The following is a 22,408-nucleotide window of genomic DNA, read 5'->3' on the forward strand; positions in this document are numbered from 1 at the left end:
CCACACTATAAATAGCAAATGAGAACACAATTACATTGGCAATGCCTATGGAAGAGCTTATGCTCTGAACTGGTTGTTTCTTATTTTGCAGGCTACCACTACATCTGTTTGAGGAATGAGAGGAACCAACCTTTGACACTGCCAGCCCTCTTTGTGTACATAGAGGTGAAAGACTATGTACCTGATACTTATGCAGGTAATTCTGTGGCATTTTCCAAGTGGGAAATATAAAAGTTAAATGAAGCGCAAAATGAATGTGGTGTAGATGACTTGCCATATTGGGGTAACAGTCCTGTACGCAAACCTCTGTATCTGATGGATTGTTATGTCTTACCACTCATACAAGAAGGCCCGATTTACAGGGACCTGCCTGAGGTTTAGGATTAAGGCCAACTCTTTTATTTTCAGCAGGCCTTGTATGACTCTAAAGGAGGAAATACCCCAGGTATTTGCCATTGAAACATAAATGAGACTTACATGACACAGTAGTGTGTAATTGTTTCCTGAGGAAAGTGCCATGTTTAACATAGGGCATTTTATCTTGGAATCAGCTCTAAACAAGGATAAGTTTAAAGACCATACTGTGCATCTTCAGTGAAAACAGTGGTTTGTATAGCTATTTTGAAATTTTTTTTAAGTAGTTTTCTTACTAATGCTTCTCTGTGCCTCATGTGAAGCCAGATCCTAGCTGGCTGATGCTGTAAGCTTTGAAGATCTATCAAAAAACCCTGTGCAGAAAAAGCACATCTATGAGACCCAAGCACAAACTCAAAGAAGGTTTGGGTTAGAGTATTTTTGCATGATGGTGTAGTCCCCTCCGCTGTTGTTCCTATCACCTAGGAGTACCTATCAGAAGCAAACCTGTATGAAAATTACTCTCTTCAAACCTGAGGAGCACTGGAACCATAACATAAGGGGTTTGAAACTGAAGTATTTGCTATGTTTCTAGATGTGATCGAGGCCTTATCCAATCCAATCAGATATGTCAACTTGATGGAGCAGAGAGCTAAGCAACTGGCTGCACTGACTCTGGAAGATGAAGAAGAGGTAAAGAAAGAGGTAAGGGAGGTTTCAGAGTCTCTCCAAATTAAGTTACAGTATTTAAAAGCACCTATTTTGACAAATATTGGAAGTCCCTGGGAACTGTACGTGTTGATTACTTGAACACCTGTAAACACCTCACCCAGAATGAGTCTAGGGTACATTACAGCTAAAAGGCATTGCACTGTGTGTGTAGTTTCCTTGAATGCAGCATGTTGTGCATGGAGCACGTTACTCTTCAGAGGCAGAGAGATGCTGAATGTTGAATGAAAAACCACATTATGTGTATGCTGATTTGCAACTTTGTTATGTATTAAATGAAATCTTCTTGAGTCATTGCCTGTTGTTTTCCAGTGAGATGCTGAAGTTCATCTTAGTAAAAAGACAATTTTGTGTCAGTAGCTTTTTCTGAAAATATTACAAATTTTCCAGAACTTCAGGCTCTGTTTCTGGAGGTTCTATTCTGTTCAGAAACATTCATTTGTCTCTGATTATGATGTGTCTATACATTCTCTGTGAGCAAACATGCCCTAAAGACACCCGGTATAACTGTACAATAATTTAGATGGGAGGGGACCTTTGGAGGTCAACTGATCCGACCCTTCATAGATCTTAGGAACAGAGATGAAGAGGGAGGAGACCATAAAATGAATAAATGTTCAGGCCTATTCTATCTTACCTGAAATCTATGGGAGCCACATTTCCAGTTGTTCGGTATATGTGGTTACCTATGGACTAACCTGTAAACCCCATTTTTCTGTATAATTGGAGGTGTCGTGCATACAAATGCGTAGGTATTATTTTGAGCATAATTGAGAGTAATGGCAGTTCAGCTTTGGTTTCTGGTAAACTCTGTGCATGTTCAAACATTCAGTCTCTCTGTTCCAGACATTGTTATTGGGACGTCTTCTAGAAATGTCTGAAAATATCAACCATGTCTTTTAAAGATTGCTTGTGTCAGATATTGGGCACATCATGTGAATCAAAAGGCACTCAGTACGGGTCTGCAGCGAAGATGGAGAAGTGCTTTATAATCCTAAACTGCCCTCAGCTCTCGTGTCTGTCTTCAATTCTCAGATGTGCAAAAGCTCATTGAACTAGATTTTGTAACCAAGAATACATTCCCAAAGCAGACCAGATGAGTGAAAGTCATTACGATTCAGTGGCCAACAATTTACTCTTTGTGCAGTGTCACAAGTTCGGCTGAATGAGGACACTGTGAAATGCTCAGTAGTATCTTAGACATTTATCTAGGACACTCTACACATGAGATTCTATTTTAATAGCAAAGTCTTTTTTTGAGATAATCCTTTAAATACCTTAGAGGTCATTTTTACTTTTTCAAAAGTACGGTTTTTCCTGGTCTGTACAGGGTTATTTGTTAGTTAGAAAAATTCTGTCACAGAGTATCTTCTCAAGCAAATGGGAAGTAGGAAAGATGAACTCTAGTGCTCAAGTAGTGCTACCATATGTCAGGGAGCTTGAAATCTCATAGGATTAAGGATCTTGTTTTGGAATAGCAGAGAAATATTTTTTAAAAGAAAACTGTAACGATTGTAATGGTGCATTTGGTAAAAATGTATAACCATTCAGTTAGATGCAGTACACCGTTGTTACCTTCTATTTATAAATGCCCATTCTGGGCAGGATACTTGGCAGCTGATCTGTACTTGGGAATCTCAGCTTTCCTGGTGATGTTATGTGATGATAACATTTTCTTCACCAGTCGGCCGGGCTGATCGTTTTGTTCACTTACATTGGCCCATGAGAATTGTGTCAGTGAATAATGGCAAGTATATTCACTGGCAACATAGCTAAACAAACCCAAGCATGTTTGCCAGAAATGTACACATAAATGCACCTGGATTCAGTTTTCCTACGTACAGCTTCAAATTTGCACACTATGAATGTTTGTGTGCAAGGCAGTGCTGTGTCCTAGCACAGATTGCACCTCCGCACACCTCTTTCTCTCCCACACGCATTTTTTTATCTGAGCTGGGTTCTTGCAGCTGCAAGAGGAAAATAGGGGGTTTTGTCTCTGCTACCCACAAGTTTAAACTGCATCTCTGTAAGAAGTTTCCTAAGCTTTTGCAAAAAGAAAAGAAAAAAAAAATCTAATAAGCTACCTAATAGTGAATTATTTTGAACAGATAAATTAGCCTTTCTTTAGGCTTCAAATTACAGCATCTTTTCTGTATTCATATGCAATGTTCCCATCATAAGTGTAACATGAATTCCTACCTTTAGCTTTCTGGTCAGTTCTTGCTTTCCAGCCTGGCCTTAGAACAGCGATTTTTTTGTTTTGGAGTAGCATTGGCAGCATTATAATACCTGCAGTGTGGGTTTTGCACTTTTAGCTGTACTCATCTGAAAATGTTGTAAATATTTATGAGCATGGAGGTTGCCTTCTCTTCCCCTGCCTGATGTCCTGTACAGACAGGAGGCATAAGCTATAGAAATGTGCAGAGAGTTCCATGGGGTGAATTAATTCCAGCCTAAAATAGATTGATGTAACTAGTTTGTATGTTTTCACCCTCACAGTCATGGCAGCAGAAGCACGTAGGGATCTAGGAAAAGCTAGCCAGAGTAAAATACATTTTGACTGTCCCTGCTGGTGTAATGTCCCTGGAGCCGTGTGTTAATTCCCACTGCAGAGTCAGGGAGTCAGGAGCCCTTGCTACTCACGTGTCTGACATGGAAGCAGCAGCACATCTGACCTGTTGTTTCTACCCATAAAACAGTGTTAAAATGGAGACTATTGTTTTGCATGCCAGGATATAAATCAAATGAAGCCAGTTGCCTTCTTTGGTAAAGTAGAGTTATTTTTATACGGAAAGTAAATGAAAATACCTCTAGGAGAGCAGCTGCACTTAGTATATCTGATACCACTATTTAAAATGAAAATTCACACATAATTTTGCAAACCATGTTCACACCAAGTTACAATAATGGAAATCAGGTTGATGCAACACTTATAGGGAGACCTTGCTTGCACTTGCTTATACTTTGCCAAGGAGGATAGAGGCAAACTGACTTCAGAACTGCCCACCTAGTTAACAGTGCAGCACAGAGGAGATCTCCCAGCCCCAATACATTGCAGCTCCTTTTGTCTGTAGAAATAAAAATAGACCATAGAGTTACATACCTGTATGGGTATGCATCTTTCTACTTAGTAAATAAATACTGTCTTGCAAAAGACTTGGCAATATGTGGAACACAAACCATTTTCTGTGAATATTTAAACTATAAATCATAAGGCTGGATTACATCATGTTTTAAAAAGAGCCTAAAATATTCTCCACTAAGGAAAAATGTTTACTTTAGCATTCTGCGTGATGAATTATGAGAAGAGAAAGTGCTTTTTAATGAGATTAGATTGCTTGATATAGTGAAAATTACTCTTTATTCACTTCCTGATCCTGTCTCACATTTCTGCTTTAGTTTCTGAAAGCAGATGTTTTATGTCCAAAACTGACAGGCTATATTAATAGTTTCTCAACAAGCTGTGATGCAGCATTTCACACCACATACAAACCTAGTCGCAAAAAAAGGAGATAATACCCACTTTCCCATGCAATGACTTCTGGGGCAGAGACTTGCCAGAAGTTAGGAATTCTAGCTTTATTAGTACTAAATGTTGATGATCTGTATAGCTAACATTGTTTTTTATCAAACTAATGAATTGCATCCTGTGAGGAGTTTGTTTTAAGGAGAATTGAGGGCATAACCATGTCTCTGTGTGTTTGTCACAGCTACAGCTTTTGCCAGTCACATTATCCTACTGTCATAAATGTTGGCTAGATCATGTTTTTCCTTCTCTTATTGCAGTCATCTCTGCTTGATATAAATGAAGTTGTTGGCATTGGTTTTCAAGTGCATCATGTTTCTGACTACAGTATCACTCTCATATAATTTTGGTGGAAATATGCTGTTGAAACAGAAATCCTTTTGAAGTATACAGTATGTTGTCAGGGCCAAGATGAAGGAAATCAGCAGCAGGAGCAGCACAAAACAGATCAAAATGTATTTTGCCTCTGTTGATGCAGTGCAGGCTGATATTTTGCAAGTGTGGAGTAATCAAGGGGAGAAAAACCCAACAACTGTGGTATCCTGCCTCTGCTTGTAATGTGATTACCATCAAAGAGTGAAATGGAAGCAGCTGAAGGAACAAATCCAAAACTACCCTGAGACACCATGGCAACTGGCCCCTTGCAGGGACAGCAGGAAGTGGCCCTTGGCCATTTCAAAATAAAAATTGCTTTGAATGACCTTCTGTTTGCTGAGTGCTTGCTTAAAACCTGATGGTCACAAGGAAAATTATAGAATGTTCAGTACATAGTATGTACGCTGTAAGCCTGAGCCTTTAGGGAACCGGAGAGAAAGAAAAAATTGTGGAAAATGCTTAAATATTTGGATACCACAGATGTATTTATGCAGCAGAATGGAGGTACTGTTTACATATTATCCTTGGAGTGTAATTACAAGAATGTAAGATCTTGGGAATCAGAAGTACATCTCTGTTCTGTAAGAATGGTGTATAATGATAGTGCTGTGTGTAGCTGAAATGTAAAAGTAGTTTTGTGTACATGCTTTGTTCACAGCAGGGATTTGAGTAGCATTTTCATGCCAGCTTCTATATTATTTCTAGAGAGGTTTTTATGGCAGAGAACAATGCTTTTCAATAAAATACAGATTTCACATCTGGTGCAGCTCATATATACTGTACTGAAAAACGTCCCTGATGAGTTATATCCACTTAAAATGAAAATACTTTTTTCAGAATAATACATGCTCTATTTCTTCTTGAAATTTACCCTGCAAAAACAAACCACCTGGATTACCATGGCTCTTAAGGAAATCTTTTTTCTTTTTCTTTTAGAACGATTTATATATAACAATCACCCAACATTATATTTTAAAAAAAGAAGCTGAAGTAGACCTGCAAATAAATAATTTTAAGTCTGTTAGTTGGGAAAAGTAATGTAAATAATTATGTATTTTCAGATTGACCATGGAGATGCACCATCTGAAGCTAATAATGAACCTAGACCAGCACCAGCAGAAAATGGAGTAAATTACACTGCCTCTCTTACACCGAAACCAGCAACTCAGGTTGTCCATAGCCAACCAGCACCAGGTAAAATAAAAACAACATAAAGGAAAACAAAAAAAATTGCCATCTCTTCAAAATAAATCTGGATAATAATTTTTCATGTGCTGTATGTTTGAAGAACAAAGGGGGCAGATTCTGTTTGTTTTGTTTTCATAAAACAGGTAGACATTTTCCCACTACTTTTGTAGGCTGTTAGAGCCAGTCTTCTTCAAATATACAAATGTCCTTTATTTGGGAGTTGCTTTTGTGGTGGAACTGAAGTTGACTACAAGCAAGAAAACTTGCTAGGTTTTTGTTGTTGTTGCAAGTGTAGCAATCTCTTTAAATTGTTTTTACAAGTATGCCTAACTTATGCATGTAGTTACATCTTATTGCACACACAAATTACAGTCTTAGATACTTATATATTTTGTATTGAGATATCTTCTTTAACAAATACTTGTTAAACCACAGTGTTTATAATTTATGACTGCAGTCTTCATAGGCTTGATCTAACTGACTTCCAAGGAGCTGGATTCATCTTGCATATAGAAATTTTGCACTGACATCATAATATAGGGCAGTTGCACTGTCAGCCTAATACCACTTAAATGACTCATATGAGTGGTATCCGTGAGTTCAATAACATCCTCCTCCTAAGTAAAACAACAAAGTTCAGGTGGGTTTCAGAAGATTAGCTTTTTACGTTGGTTCACAGAATCAGTTTTGTTTCCCGTGTTGCTACTCTTCTGCTCAAGAGATGTGTTTTATTAAATGATTAATAAATGCCCTTATTAGTGTAGGTCCTATGTCACCTGCCATGTTTTATTATGCAATCAAGAAGCACAACAATGGCTGTTGTTATAAAGAATTAGAATTAGTCCTCTCTTTTACCTCTAGGTTCAGTGAAAGCGCCTGCAAAGACAGAAGATCTTATTCAGAGTGTCCTCACAGGTAATAAATATATGGTTTACACTGCAAGAATGTGACACTTTTTTGTCAAGAGAAACATATTTTTTATGAAATAGGCCATCTGGTTTAGACATTTCTTTGAGTGATTAGGACTGAAAACATATATACCATGTTTTCTTCCTCAGCTTTGAAATTATTAAATATTTGAGCACATGTTTCATGAGTTTGGAATAGGGCGCCAACAGGGAATTTTTAAAAAATAACCTTTCACAAGCATGATGTTACCATCTAATACAGTCAAAATATCAGCATTATTATGAGAACAGAAGCTAAATTTGGTCTGAATATTGTGAATAGTAGTGAAACTATTTTATCTTCATTAGCTTTGCAGTGTTCCCATTGCTCCTACAAAACTGAAAATTACTATTGCATTAAGCAAATTGGTGTGTCAGTTAGGTAGTGCCCTGCTGTTCAACTGGGAGGCATGTCCTCCAGCTTGGAGTTGGAGTTTGGATTGCAAATTTCATAACTCATTTTCTTTTTTAGTCATTCTCCTACATTGGAACCCACCCTGTGTCCAAATCTTGCTTAGGCCTACATTTAGGTGGGGAAAACAGACACAACATGAAATTCTGCATGTTGATTGCCTCTTATTCACCCTCCCTCCATGTGCAGTAAAAAGAGGCTGGCTTAGATTGTGGGAATACCTGCAGGCCTCATACAGTCTGTTGTCTGAGAAGGGGTCTTCAGTCTGGCTTTTCCAGAGCTGTGATCTCCGATCATACGAGTCACCCTTCCCTCCAGCTAGCAGACACTGAGCTCGAGCTGTGATCTCGGTTCACAGGGCAGGACATCCTTCAGAGCTGCCGCTGGAGTGGCAGCACTGGCACGCAGTTCTCAGCATTTAGCCACCAGTCCTTTGCTGGACTGGCACCCAGATGGCCATGACTCCTGTGGTGCAGGGTCTCCAACAAGAGAGAAGTGAAAGCTCTCCTGGGATGCTGTGATGATACCAGGACAGATGCTTTCAGCTGGTGCCCACGTCAAGGCAGGAGAGCAGCCAGCTGAAGTGCTGTTTGTGAAGGGGGTTTAGGCACTAGATGTTGTTATGTAGCTAGCCCATCCAGAGAGAAGGGCGACTTGAAGTGTTGGTACAGTGGGTAGAAAGATCTCTGGTCATATTTAAGATCATGGTTTTGTATGTTGGGCTGATGGGAATCTTTTGCATCTGAAAGGAGTTGAAGAGAGAACATACATGTTTTTTATCTTGCTGCACGTCTTGGTGTTCTAAACTTTCATCTCTCTTCCTACTCTGGTATCAGTTAAATTTGCCAAAGTATTTTCTATCTGGTTACCTTAATTCCAGATAAGTCTACTTAGTTAGTTTAAGCTAGCACGTTTCACTTACCTGCAGTAAACAAGCACAGTACACCCTGCTAATGGGAACTCCTGGGTTTTTGATTGAAATCAACTGTGAAACAATTGAAGTGGTTTTTGTTATTATCATTGTAGAAGTGGAAGCACAGACTATTGAGGAGCTAAAACAACAGAAGTCTTTTGTTAAGCTTCAGAAGAAGCACTACAAGGAAATGAAGGACCTTGTAAAGAGGCACCACAAGAAAACCACCGACCTTATCAAAGAGCACACTGCAAAGTACAATGAAATCCAAAATGACTACCTGCGACGAAGAGCAGTTTTAGAAAAAACAGCAAAAAGAGACAGTAAGAAAAGGTATGTTGGACGTAGCTTTCCTGTTCTTGGTATTGGAGATCTTTACTCAAGTCTTCTTTTATAGTAGACAGTTACTATGGAGGTGACATTAGAGCACAGAAAAAAACTCAAAAGCAGCAAGATTCCTAGGTAAAATGAAGTCAGGGCCTTTGATACGGAAATCCTCGGGAAAAGGCCTCTCCATGATATGCTGCTTCTCTGCTAGAAGCCAGGTAAGTAGTTCACCATGTTATACCTCTTTCCCTGTAAATGAAGGTATGTAATATTTATCTTGGGACCTTCCCTAGACCACTGGTATGGGTAGGTGACTCGGCTGTACTGGCAACAGCATCCAGTGGTTAGGTAGTGAGCTTAATGACGAACTGAGAGAGCATATCCCCTGCATGCTGAGACGGTTCAGGAGCCAGACTGCAGTGTGAAAGAACTGAAACTTACCTGGATAAAGTGTTTTATTTTCCTACTCAGGTCAACTCAGCACATTTTATCAGAGCACCCCATCTTCTGCCTTGCTGATCTACTTTATGAGGAGGATCGGTTCCATGGAAACTTCTGTCCCACACTTAATAATACAACTTTAGAATGTAGCTCCCTTTTCAAGCAAAAAGTGTTTGCAGCCAGCACACATAGTCATTCTGCTCATATTAAGCAATTGGTTTACTCTGGGCCACCACAATGTGCTGTCTGGTGGTGGAAGAGACCGAGTGTCAAAACAGGAACAAAACATAGTCTTCTCATGTGGTTATGGGTAAAATGGATATTCTGAATTTGGGATGAAGAATATTGTTTCCAAGTTAGAGCCCTGTTAAACCTCATGCTAGACTAGAAGGCATCAGATACATAATTAGGTGAAAGAAAGACCTGGAAGTTATTAACATCTGGCTACTGTTTAAATGATGGTTGATCCGGACCACCTGGAGATCTCTTAATGATTGCTTGGCTTTGCATGCATACCCCTTCTGTGCTGTCTCTCTAGGTCTTGCCTTGCCCTTTCTCCTTGTGTGTGCTGATACACTTTTTATATTATTTGTTTAGGTATTAGTTGTGTTTATCTTTATCAGTTTGAAATGCAGAGACTGTTATGACTTTTTAATCTTTCCACAAATACTGACTTGTTCTTATGGTAAGGAACTATATGTTAATGAAGATCAGTTCCTAACTCCTGACAGAATATATACACACATATATAGAATGAGACTGTTGCAGTTGAATTTTTATTTCTCCTATTACTGCAGCATTCTCATTTGAACATAATTTAGTTTTTAAAGTAATCAGATAAGCACAAAAGTCCTTTAACTTCTACATCAAATGGATACAGCTGCAGTTCTTAAATACAAAGACAGTGAATGAGCATTAAAAAAAAATTACTTTATATACTTTTTGGTAGGAGACCATAAGAGTAAAACGCTGCAAGCATGCTCTGGCTGCCAACCTTGCTGATAGTGTGATAGTACCTCTAAATGTAAGTGACTGGCATTTAGGCCATAACTTGTCATTAGGAAGGAGCTTATTCATTTACGCTTCCCTGATGACAGAATGTCATTTGGCTTAATAAGAGCTTAATGCTCATGATATACTGTTCAGCTGGCCTTAATGGTTGTCAGTTTTCAGGCTTCCAGGTTCTACACTTAAGTTTAACAAACTCGCTTGAGGTCTGGTTGTCAACTGCACGCACAGTGGTGTTTTATCCACTGTATTTTCCATCATCAATGTGTGTGACAGAGAGTGGCAAACAAAAAAAGTCATGTTTCTTTCTCTTCTCTAGCATATTCTATTCAAATTTAAGCAGAAAATCAAACTGAATAAATAACATGACTCGTTTATCTTTGAGCAAAAAGGATCCTCTCTTTTTCTTTTGTTATGATCTGACCATAAATCATTCATGATATCAGGCAATATAACCCTGCAGTCTATTCAGTGGAACTGTCACAGTGATTTCAGAGATGTGCGGGTTTATGTGCAGATACAGAGAAATTTGAAGGTTAAAAGATCTGAGCTCAAATTTTAAAAAGGCAGAAATATATTTTTAAGGGATTCAAACTTGCAAGTACATATTCTCTCAAGCAGCAGACTTGTAATAGAATACCGCATCCCAGGAAAAATAATAATTTAATAATTTTAAATTATTACTGTAGCTATTTGCCTGTAACTGCAAGGTATAAATCACTACTTCATCAGGAGTCCCTGTATCGGATTGCGATAAAAATGTGTTGTCTCTGGTCAGAAGTAATCGATGTTTTGTGCCCTTGTCTAAAATTGGGCCAGGGTTCAGTAAAGCCATTGTCTGTAGGAAGTTTGACGTATTTATTTATACACATGCACAAGTGTTTTGCAGGTGTTCTGAAGTTTCTTTAATGGGCATGTCCCTTAGAAGACAGTATTTTAGCCAATGCTTAGAAATTGGCCTTATTTCTTTTCCCAAAACTACAAGAAAAATGTCAGCTTTCAAATGTATAGTGTAATGGCATAATATGCTGACTTTAATATTCATTAATTCTGCCTTCTGGCTCTGTATTTAAATTATCCTCACCTATCACACTGACACCACTTAACTTCTTAGCAGAATATTCAAATACAATAAAAATACAAGAAATAAAAAGAGGCTACCTTGGGGTTTATGTCCTCAGACTGATGAAAGCAGCTTCACATTATTCCAGTTGAAGTAACTCGAATTGACAGCAGCTGCAAACTTGAACCTGGGAGAGAGAAGAGAGGCAGCCAGTGTAGCAAGTTCTCTGCACTGTAATCTGCACATTTCTGGGTAGCCAAGTCATTTTTCTCAGTGTCGGCTCTCTCTGTTCAAGGTTTTGCTGATTTGTCCATCTCATTCACTGTTCTGAGGTTTCCCAGGCAACTGATTTAACACCTGAGTACAGCAGTAAACACAGCAGTGGAGCAGGGACACAGCATAATTTTTTTTTCCTTGGCTTTATTTTAGTGCTGGTCTGAGAGTGATACTGCTTTTGCTGTTCATTTTTTCTTTGAGCATTGTAATGTCATTCTGTCTCCTTTCACAATTGCATCTATTCTTCCTTCTGTCTCAAGAAAGGGGGAAAAAAAACAACCACAAAAGGTAAAAACCTGTTCCTTTAGTGTTGCCTTTTAGCTTCTCATTGTATTTTTATTTTGTGCTGCCTTTCTGAGGTTATTCCCCACTGGGGTGTTAACTTTCCTCCTAAAGTATCAGTCCATAGAGCATTTTGCTCTGTTTGTACTATGTGTGGCATTTCCTGAAGCAGGGAGAAAATAACAAATAAAGGGATGTTCCTACCATTTTAAGCATTTCATAAATGCGGATGTAAAGTTATGCTCTTAGATTTATTGCTAAGTGCTTGCAGGGATGATTTGGTTTTCAAAATACTTAGCATTCATCATTTCTGCTGAGGACTGCGCAGCTTTGAAGTTCAAGTTAACTGTCTGGAAGTGGATAAGCAAGTTCCATGGACATCTGTTTATGGGAAATCTTCACAGTTACATTTATAGTTCATTTATACCAAGTCTGGTTCACATCACCATTCTGCATTAGTAAAGTGAGGTTTAAAAGCAATAGCCATCACATTAACAAACTGTTAATGTTCTTTTTTTAGTAAAAGATGAAATTATTGGACTTACTAGAGCTAAAATCGTCTTTTGGCACTATATGTGGGGCTGAGGAACTCCCTAATGGGCTACATATAACCAGCTGCCTTAAAAACAAGGTTTAAACATGGGGCAGAATGTACATGCCTAGTGACTTAGACCTTGGTGGGGTGTGTGTGTGTCTTTGCAGATCTGAAACAGGCAGCCCAGACCACAGTTCTTCAACTATTGAACAGGAATTAGCTGCACTTGACTCTGAAATGACCCAGAAGCTAGTTGAGCTGAAGGAGAAGCAACAGCAGCAGCTGCTAAATCTCCGACAGGAGCAGTATTACAGTGAAAAGTACCAGAAACGAGAGCACATTAAGCTGGTACGTTCGTTATATTGTCCACTTTTCTTTAGCAGTCTCAGGGTGAGTAATGAGAGCAGCATGACGTTATCATTAAGTGGGGCTTCCTCTTACTTGGAGTCCATTTCAGAGCTTGATTTCCCTGTGGTCTGCTGCAGCTTCAAGGGGTACTTGTGTCACTGTCACAAACACTTGGAAGGCTTTGGATGGAAGGCAGAAAGGCAACGGGATTATTAGTACTGCTAATGTAGAGTCTGGTGATGTAAGTCTTGGGTTACTGCAACGTTTGGATGACGTTCCTGTTTTGTTCTGCCACTCTTTTAAACGTACAACTCCCAAGGAGGCAGGATTAGATGGACAATAAATTGAAACACCATGAAAATAAATAAATGAAAATAGATTCAAACATTCCTCAGGACACAGAGTTGTGCCACACAGTGTTCCTGTTGCAGAAGAATGCTTTAAGGGGCTGCAGGACATAATCTGTATAGTGAAGAAATATTTTGTGTCCATCAGTCCAGGCCAGCTTGTGTTTTTACAGCTGAAGTTTGGCTGACAACTACAGCAGGATCATAGGCTCTCTGAGCTCAAATAGAGGAGCTTGAGCAGATGGCAGCTGATGCCGATGGATGTTTTTAGGCAGAAAAGAATATTTTTAAAGGATTTTATGGGACTGCAGACTGTTTCTCAGCCCCAGAGAATCCTCACAATTTCTTCTCTATTACGTGATATTTTGCCTCATGACTGTTGGGTGAAGTGATTCGTTTACTCTACCCTGCCATCCAAAAAGAGCAGGTCAGAGGAGTGATATGTGTGAGTGTCACTCAGCCATGCCTTTTCACAAATTCATTCCCATAGGTCACAGCATGGAGCTGCTGTTCCCCAGTGGTGCCCTGTTTGTCACCAGTCGTATGTGAACCACAGCAGCTCCAGTGTGCACATGGATGCAGTTATCTGTGCCACGGGGAGACAGTCCGCGTTCCAGTAACAGTTGCTGGCTGCATCTCAGAGATTTTTTTTTTTATAAAAATGAACCATTTTGGACCCACATAGTTGGGCTTATATTGTAAGCTAACTCCTTTCTCATTTCAAAATGGAAAATGGCATTTCGCAAAGCAAAGTTACATTATCCAGTTAGGATAAATTCGTTTTTTAGCACAGAACCTTCAGACAGTTTTCCCTCTGAGCTGTGCAGAAGTTAATGTTCCAATTAAAATCTGCCTTGCAGCTGGGAGATTCTTTCTGATGTCTTTCTTTTAGAGGAGAGCCTATCACCGGTGTCTTTCTTCTTTTATCTAAGGAATGAAAAGCTGGATCAGACTAGCTAGGCTTTATTATACATCCTCTGGTTTATCATCCTGAGAGGATTATTTTAGAGAATCAGACTTAAACTAGAGGGGGTGATCAAACCAAATTGGTCCCATTTCCCACTTTGATTCACTATTCATTGAACTAGCACACAAGCCCTGTCCGTATGTCCTCTCCCGTCAGCATCACCACCACAGGCATGCTTTTTGTTAGCTGTTACAGAACGAATGAGGTTGGACCCAGTGCTGCACAGCACATTTCAAACTGACAACTCAGGTTTTTTGAAAACTTAATTCTGTGGTCAAAATGTAGGCTATGCCTAACTATGCTTAGCTTTCTTAGCTATCGTGTGTGAATTTTCAATATCCACCTGACTACCCTGAAATCCAAGCTGTTCCATGTAATAATGTTCAATGCAAGAGGAATGTTTCCAGCACTCACAGAAAACCTGGAATATTTAGTGACATGGGAATTCAGTTTGTAATTTCTATTGCATAAATTCAGGTTGTGACTATTTATGAATTAATGTAGGCATTTTAATTCCTAGCAAAGTTAAAATCTGCAGTATATACTTTGATTTTACATTTAATATTCTGAAACTATATCACCTTTATGTGCAAAGAAGTAGTAGTTTCTGTGCAAGCTGGACATATACAAGTCTGGCTGAAGTCCACAAGTTAAGAATATATTTACACTGGTAAGTGTTTTTACTGGCTTTTGATCATTGCTAATTAATCAGGGAATGGTATAACACTTTAATGTTTGCTACAGATTGTTGAGGAAATTTACATGTATGTATGATGTTTAGCTGAAAATACATGTTTTTGTTTCTTGGGATTTTTTTAGCTTATTCAGAAGTTGACAGATGTTGCAGAGGAGTGTCAGAACAGCCAGCTAAAGAAACTGAAAGAAACATGTGAAAAGTAAGGTGCTATTCCCTTATAATTGATTGCTACTCCATGTGGGGTTTTTTTAGATACATTTTGAACTTGCCTTTATTTTTTATGCTTTAGAGAAAAGAAAGAATTGAAGAAAAAAATGGACAAGAAGAGGCAGGAGAAGATCACTGAAGCAAAATCCAAGGATAAAAATCAAATGGAAGAGTAAGTATATCCCTAGATCCATATCCTTATATGTTATAAAGAGACAAGATTTTTCACAACTGGAAAATCAAAGAAAGGTCTCAACCCTAAATACAAGGCAGGTTCTAGTCAGACTGGAATACCTCACCAGAGCAGTGGAGTCCTCCTTACTTCTGCTGATACAAATTTAATTTCCTGGGACTAATCTAATCTCCTGTTGCTCGAGCATTGAGAGTCTGGGTCAGCTGCAAAGGTGCTGTGTGGTATGGGGCTGCGCCTGTGAGTGGCATGACAGAGTGATTTGCCAGCATGCTGTTAATCCAGACACTGTTTCTCTGGGTATAAACACACTTCGTGGCTTCAATTTCACAGGGTTTGATTTCACCTTAACTTAGGTTTTTATCTGTGAGTTAGCTAATCTTCTTAGCTCTGTTAAAGCCGCTCTCCAGAACAAGTAGCAGCAACACAATGGAAGGTTTGCTTTACTTTTGTGGGAAATTCCCCTCAGATGCTGTGCTACTGATTCTGCTCCAGTGTCAGTGCTACGCAGTGTGCAGTCACTTTGGGTGGAAGAGAGAGGAAAACTGAGCTCTGAGGGAGCAGTTGCTGGGAACAGGGACAGGAATATTAATTTCATTAAGGTACCACCAGACAATACAAACTGTAGTTGTGCAAGTTGATTATATTCTCCCCAAGGGAACAGTATCTAGGTTTGTTTGTCCTCCTTAATTTGTTTTGGCAAGCAGCTCAAAAAGAAAACTGAGTGTTTTAATCTTCCATCATTTGCTGGGATATTCAGTTAAAAATACAGGAGGGAAAAAAAATAATCTAGAATATCCGAGCTTTACCAAGCAACAAAGACACAACTGTTTGCTTTTCTACAGGTAAAAAGGTTTATATGGGCTTGGGAGCATCTCAAAATAGAATCTGTGCATTTGGTAACACTGAAAGAAGCTCACACACACACAATGAACTGCAACAGATAAGAATCAATATTACAGAATTTTAGTAAACATCCTAGAAAAAAAGATAACATAATGACAATAATTGATTATGAAAAAAGGGAGAAATACTCAATATAGTTAGAGCCAGTCAGAGGGTATGGAAGTCATATTACAAAAAAGCAGTCAATCATTATGAAAATGTTATAGCATTAAAAATCAATTGCAATAGGAAATTATTTGCTGAGAGGTTAATGAGATACTAGTGGAAAGGCTCAGAAACAGACAGGTAGAAATTCTTTTTTGTTTTCATTTTATTTTTTTCTCATTTTTCCCAAGGGCTTTCCTTTGCTAGGCTTTTCAAAGAGCTCTTGGGAAAGGTGAGGTGGGGAACTACATGGGAAACAGCTTTCCTCTGTCCAGTGACATGGTTTGTCCTCACTCTTGAGTAGGACAGAGAGTAGCGAGACCTTCTGGTGAATCCCATTCAAGTCATCCAGGTTAGGCTGTTGTTTATTTAAAGCTCTTACACAAATTTGGGAAAGAAATTGTTCTTACTTAATTTTTCTAATTCCTACATGCATGCAGGGCTTGTCTATCTACCTAACCCCATCAGATTTTCGTGCCACCTGACCAGCAGTTCCCTGTTCCTGACTTAGGCAGTTAGGTTTTAGAGTACTGTCCTGAATCTGGTCAACTTGAGTATCTACAAGTCGTTATTTTTTGTGCATTTATCACTTTGGGGGATCTTGTCTTCAGTCTTTGACTGATGATCACTTTAATAACTACCTCGCAAAGTCACTTAAAGTTCAAGTGTTTCCTCCAAGTTCAGCTTTAAGAGGTTTACAGAGCAAAGCTGGGCACCGAAGTCAAGCCCTGCTTTTTGTGGGAACTTTGCCATTGTCTCAGAGATGTCACCAGCAGTATCTGCTCACTGACAGCGACAGTTCTTTACTACATAACGTGCCACAATGTGGCAGTGTGCATCTACTGATGATAGCACACTCTCCCAGACTAACGTTTGGGCTTTAAGGAACGCTACCATCACTTTCAAGATGTGGCAGTATCCTATGGTAAAAGCCTGTTGTGACAGAGCAGGGAGTTTGTTGTGGTAGGTCATGGGGAAGTCAGAGTCCTTCATACAATAAAGATGCAGCCTGTTACAAAGGGCACATTTAGGAAGCAGATAAAAATTTAAGTAGGCAGATCCTTACATTCGAAACAGAACCTTACTTATTTTGTAAGGAGTTGTCGGTGATTAAAATATGTTGGTGTTATCTTACTGACTACAATAAGTTGTTGACTGTTTCACCCCAGAGAGAAGACTGAAATGATTCGATCGTATATCCAGGAGGTGGTGCAGTACATAAAACGGGTATGTCAGGCCATATGTTTTATTTTCCCAGTTTTGGTGTAAAATACTATCTTTCATATTTTAGGTCATATTAAACTGCACGTTCTACGTTTCTGTAAAGGTTCTGCAAATGCTGATTTTTAACACATGCAGTGTAGACTTCTCTCCAAATTCCAGTTAAAGGAAAACTGGAATTTCAGACAGATCTTCATTAATTGTTAGTCAGTGTTTGGGGCTTGGTGCTAATAGTGGCAGATTTTAATATGCTTAGGATTACATCTTTGAATATCCTGTGTTTATTCATGGAAAATGTACCATTTTTTTTAATTGACTTGCTGTTTCACAAACGCAAAGATTGCATAAGGAACTCTGAAAGTCAATAAACATTTAATTGCAGAGTATGTTTTAACAATTTTAACCCTAATTACATTAATACAGTTACTCAAATGAAAAAAAATTCTATGAGCTCTGTAAACACTAATCAAAGAATTTCATTACTGATGCTAGTAGGTGTTTTTTCTGAAGCTGTAGGTGGTTTACACTGGGCTGAAAGTATGCACTGCAGTGTTTTGGTATGTGAAATCACTGTGAAACATATACTACTATTGAATTTTCTCCTAATTTCACTGCCGAGAGAGTTCTGTTCAAAAGTTGGCCCATTTTTGCTCACAGAGGCATTGATTCAGGAAGCAATCTGAAGAATTAGCAAATTAACTGTGTGTAGTTCCTGTTGGAGTCAGACACATGTCTGAGTGCTTTATTAAATAAGGCCCAAAATTTATCAGCATGTGCATGTAGGACTCTAGGATGCAAATCCTCCTCTTCTGGGAACAGAGTCCATCTAACACAGCTTGTACACGAAAATATAAAGCAAAATAATATGACTTTTTAAAATGCATTATGCTTTTAATAGCATTATAAGTCTACAATAAGTCTTTTAGACATTTCTGATACTAAGTCTCATGTGTAAAATCTGAGATATTGTCCACACACAACTGTTACAGCAGTTGTCCTCAGGGGTGGTTGTGACAATGGTGGTAACTCATATTAGAATTATTCGTAGTTTTGATTATAACGTTTTAATTTTGATGGATGGAATATTTGTTGGGGAAAGGGTGGGAAAGTGAGGATTTGCAATCTCTGAAGATCCTCTGCTATTTTCTTATAGCTAGAAGATGCTCAGAGTAAAAGACAGGAGAAACTTGTAGAGAAACACAAGGAGATTCGTCAGCAAATACTGGATGAAAAGCCTAAGGTAAAGAGTTTTTGAACATGTGTTATACTGCTAAAAACTGTCGTTCAGGAAAAGTGTTCCTCCAGCAGGTAGGCTGATGTTTAAACATGAAAAAGTCCATTCATAGCATCATAGCCATTGTCTTTAATATTCAGGATGAAAAAAGATGTCGAGTAGCAGTTTAGTATGGAGCACCACTTCAAGTGCAGATGTCATAGATGGGGTTTGGTTTTTAGTACTTGTGTTGTTAAAAAGCTTCCAGTGTAAACGGTGCTTCTGACCAGCAGAGTGTGCCCATCACTGCGTTGCGCTTTAGCAGTACAAAACCAAAACACAGTTTACATTGAAAAGAAAAAGAGATATCTTTTTAGCATGCTTGCCGCAGATATTTGTGATAAATTATGAGTATATATTTCTGTGGAAAACAATGAAATTTTCATAATAATAGTGCTTAATATTCTACATTGATTGCTGGATTTCCTCTATTTGTTTTTCTGCACTGCATCAACTTGTAATACTCTGAAATACAATTTTTAATCCTAAAGGCTGCAGGCTGACTCTTGCTTCTAGTGAAGCTGGTGGTATTTTTGCCATTGACTTCAATGGAGAAGGTTCAGAGTCCTTCACTCGTACATGATTTTCCTGTAGGAAAACCTAGGTAACTATATATAACCAGACTTTTGTACAGAGGGAGACTTGTTTTCAGCAGAGTTCATACCAAGTATGACGCTTCACAGCCCGCTGTGTCATGTCTGCTTTCATTTTTACTTCACTTGTTCACATGTGTGTTCTAGGCTTCACTTTTAATTCCTTGTCCGTGTCCACAGTCCCGTTTCTGTGCTTGTATTACAGCTTAAAGTCTAGCACTGGGTGTGAGCTGATCAGTGTTGTCATGTCATTTCTGTGAAATATCCAGAGAATAAATTAGGCTAAGGTCTGAATAGCTAGAAGTTTACAACAGTCTGGAAAAATAAAAATGTTTGCAATTCTGGTTTTCTGCTCATCTTTTTTGAAATAACATTTATAAATAAGCTGGAACTTTTCAGTGTTGTGGGCGTCTGGGTGTAAAGGCTATACAATAATATTATGCTTTATATTTGGTGCTGTAGGGTCATGAGCTTCTCAGGTATGTGAACTAAAAAGGCTGCGGTTTAAATGTTGGAATTTTAAATTTCAAAGAATAATTTTCCAGTATTTCTAACACTAGCTTTTCACAAATACTTGGACACTGTGTCTGTGTCCTTTCTTCTTTTTTTTCTGGATTTTTTCCCCCCTAATTTATCACTTTAATTCAGAAGTAGCATAAAGCACTGAAAATTTGTCACTGAAGACTTGGATTGCATTTTGAAAGATTGTGCTGGGCCAGTAGTGTTAGACTCTTCCATCAGCTGTCCCTGTGCCAAGTGTTAGGTCATGGCACAGAGCAGCTCCAGATCCCTTGTCTTCCCCTGCATCTGGCCATCAGTTCAAGCGCTGGGGTAATCAGCACTGCTCAGTCAGTGCTCTCTGTTTCTCCTGAGAAAACCCTCTGCAGTAATGTGCCTCACAGGGCCTGGCTGCAGGATGTGGTTTTTTTTTTCCTTTCCCACATACTGAAACGGGCAGACTTTGCTGAGCTCATGATGGTATGTGCCTCTTGCTGGCATGAGGGGATTTAGAGAAAACATAATTACTCATTTTATTCAGTCTCTTTTTATGTTTTGCTTCATGTTCATATTTCATATCCATATTTGCTTCCCAAGTGACAGGACGTATGATATAAAATAGATCAAATGATTTCCCAGCTGAGAAGAACCAATGTATTTTATGCAAACAGCAGCCTTTTTTGGGGCAACTTATTTAACAGGTTAGTCTCTCGTGCTTCAGCATGCTGACACCCACTAAAATTTATGCTAGCTGTGTTAAACGGTTTTTCTGGCAGTAGCACCTCAACCCCTAAACAAAGAGTTTAATACATTAAGAGGGAAAGAATTTTTAGTATTTTTACTAATAATTCCACTGGAGACATTTACCATCATCAATCACTGTCATTTGATTATTTATTACTGACTCACAGTTTGTTGTGTTATGATTGTATGCACAGAGCTCTGTCATAGCCAGGAAGAATATAATTTCGTAAAGTGTTGCCAACAGACTGCCACTCCAGTGAGATTTTTCTTTTTTCTCTTTTTTAAATTATGAGTTTGCAGCTTCCCATGTTGTGGTGTGTGTAGGTCACCAAAAGAAAATTTGCCTTAGAGCTCTGACATTTTAGACAACAGCTTTTAGAAACAACGCAAACTGGATTCAAATTGGTTCCCTGTACGGAGGCAGAGGGCTTGCTTTTTGTTTAAAATGCCATGTGTTTAGATGGAAGTACTTAACTCAGGACTGATTTACACCTGTAAACTCTGCCTGTCATATATATAATTTATTTTTAATGTTTGAATGCAGGACTGTTTTGCAGCTTTCATTTGTGGGGCTATTGATAACCAAAACCAATTTTTTTTCCTCATAGAAGAGTTGGAGACTTTACTTCCTGAACTGATACTTTTAGGCAAGAGGTTGGAAATAGTTCCTCAGCTTATTGTGGTCCTGCTGAAGTCAGTGTAGGTATTGGCTTTAATGAGACCAGGATGTCATGCTGTATCTGTGTAAGTAACGAGGATACCTTAATGACACACTAATCTCTGTAGAAACTAGAAATCGAGTATTGTCATCAAATCCATGTGTGTGTGTGTGTATGGAAACAGGCCAGCCACTCCCACAAACATGTTTGGAAAAGGGGACTATCACTTCATTAAGAAGTCAAATACTCACGGACTCTAGGTCAAGAAATTTCTAACTTGCCATTTTAGTGCAAGTACAGTGGAAGCAAAGTTCAAATGCTCTCCTGCCACTGTCTTTTTCCTAACAGCATCATTAGCAAACAAGTCCAAGTGTATTTTCTTTTCTCTTACTCCTTTTTTTTTTTTTTTTTTTTTCTCTTACATTATCTACTGGCAGCTTTATTATCAGCAACAGCTTGTATTTTTCTTCTCACCCATTCTAATTCTTTGTCTCCTCCTCTTAGCACTGATACACATTAAGCTTGTCCTGTCCTTATCTTCTTCCCCTTGGGCATCTCCTCTGCATGCTGTGGAGGCTGCTATAGAAAGACAGCTCTTTACACTGCAGTACTGGATTCTGTACATTAGAGCAGTGTGTGATTTTAGATTGTCCACTATAGTGTGTGTCTGGCAGTCCTTATCTAGGCACAGGAGTGCATCGAGGATGGGCATGGTCATTACATCTCAATTTCTTTGTCCTTTACAGCTTGTGCATCAAATTAAACATAAATAAACACATTTCCTTCCCCACCCACCCCTCTTGCCTCCAATTTCATTGTAATTACAAAAACCAATACACACGAGACATGACAAGGGATTAATTATTTTTCTAAGAACCGACTCAGTTACAGTAAATAGACCCAAGCCTCCTCTAATTGAAATCAATGAGACTTTTGTTATTTATGCTCATGGGTCAGAGTTACACTTAAATCTCAGTGTAATAGCTGAGACTCCTGTGCCCTTGCAGTCAGCGCCTGCTCCCAGCGGAGTTAGCTGGCTTCTGTTGGCTTCAGTGGACCATATTCTTACAGTCCCAGCTGTCAAGGAAGGTGTAACATTTTGTAGCCTGCGTTCATGTTTCTGCTCACAGCTGCTCTGCTGTTCAGAGCCCCAGCTTTGCCAGGGCCGGCCGAGTGGTGTGGGCTCCTGGAGGTCTGTGGGAAATGGTGCTGTTCAGTGAGGCTTTACCTGGGGGAAA

General features: G+C 38.9%; 1 protein-coding gene across 4 annotated transcripts in view; it reads left to right on the forward strand.

Annotated features, from left to right (window-relative positions):
- The window catches only part of PLCB1 (phospholipase C beta 1), a 401,169-nt gene that overhangs the window by 321,505 nt on the left and 57,256 nt on the right, over nt 1–22,408 (forward strand). For all 4 annotated transcript variants that reach the window (XM_055725798.1, XM_055725799.1, XM_055725800.1 and 1 more), the window contains exons 22-31: nt 92–196; nt 950–1,059; nt 6,046–6,178; nt 7,034–7,087; nt 8,558–8,777; nt 12,544–12,724; nt 14,858–14,934; nt 15,025–15,114; nt 17,352–17,409; nt 18,557–18,643. In XM_055725798.1, coding sequence (XP_055581773.1) covers nt 92–196; nt 950–1,059; nt 6,046–6,178; nt 7,034–7,087; nt 8,558–8,777; nt 12,544–12,724; nt 14,858–14,934; nt 15,025–15,114; nt 17,352–17,409; nt 18,557–18,643 — 1,115 coding nt within the window. The remainder of the gene's footprint in view (nt 1–91; nt 197–949; nt 1,060–6,045; nt 6,179–7,033; nt 7,088–8,557; nt 8,778–12,543; nt 12,725–14,857; nt 14,935–15,024; nt 15,115–17,351; nt 17,410–18,556; nt 18,644–22,408) is intronic.

This window comes from Falco cherrug, chromosome 13 (assembly GCF_023634085.1).
Source record: "Falco cherrug isolate bFalChe1 chromosome 13, bFalChe1.pri, whole genome shotgun sequence".
NCBI lineage: Eukaryota > Metazoa > Chordata > Aves > Falconiformes > Falconidae > Falco > Falco cherrug.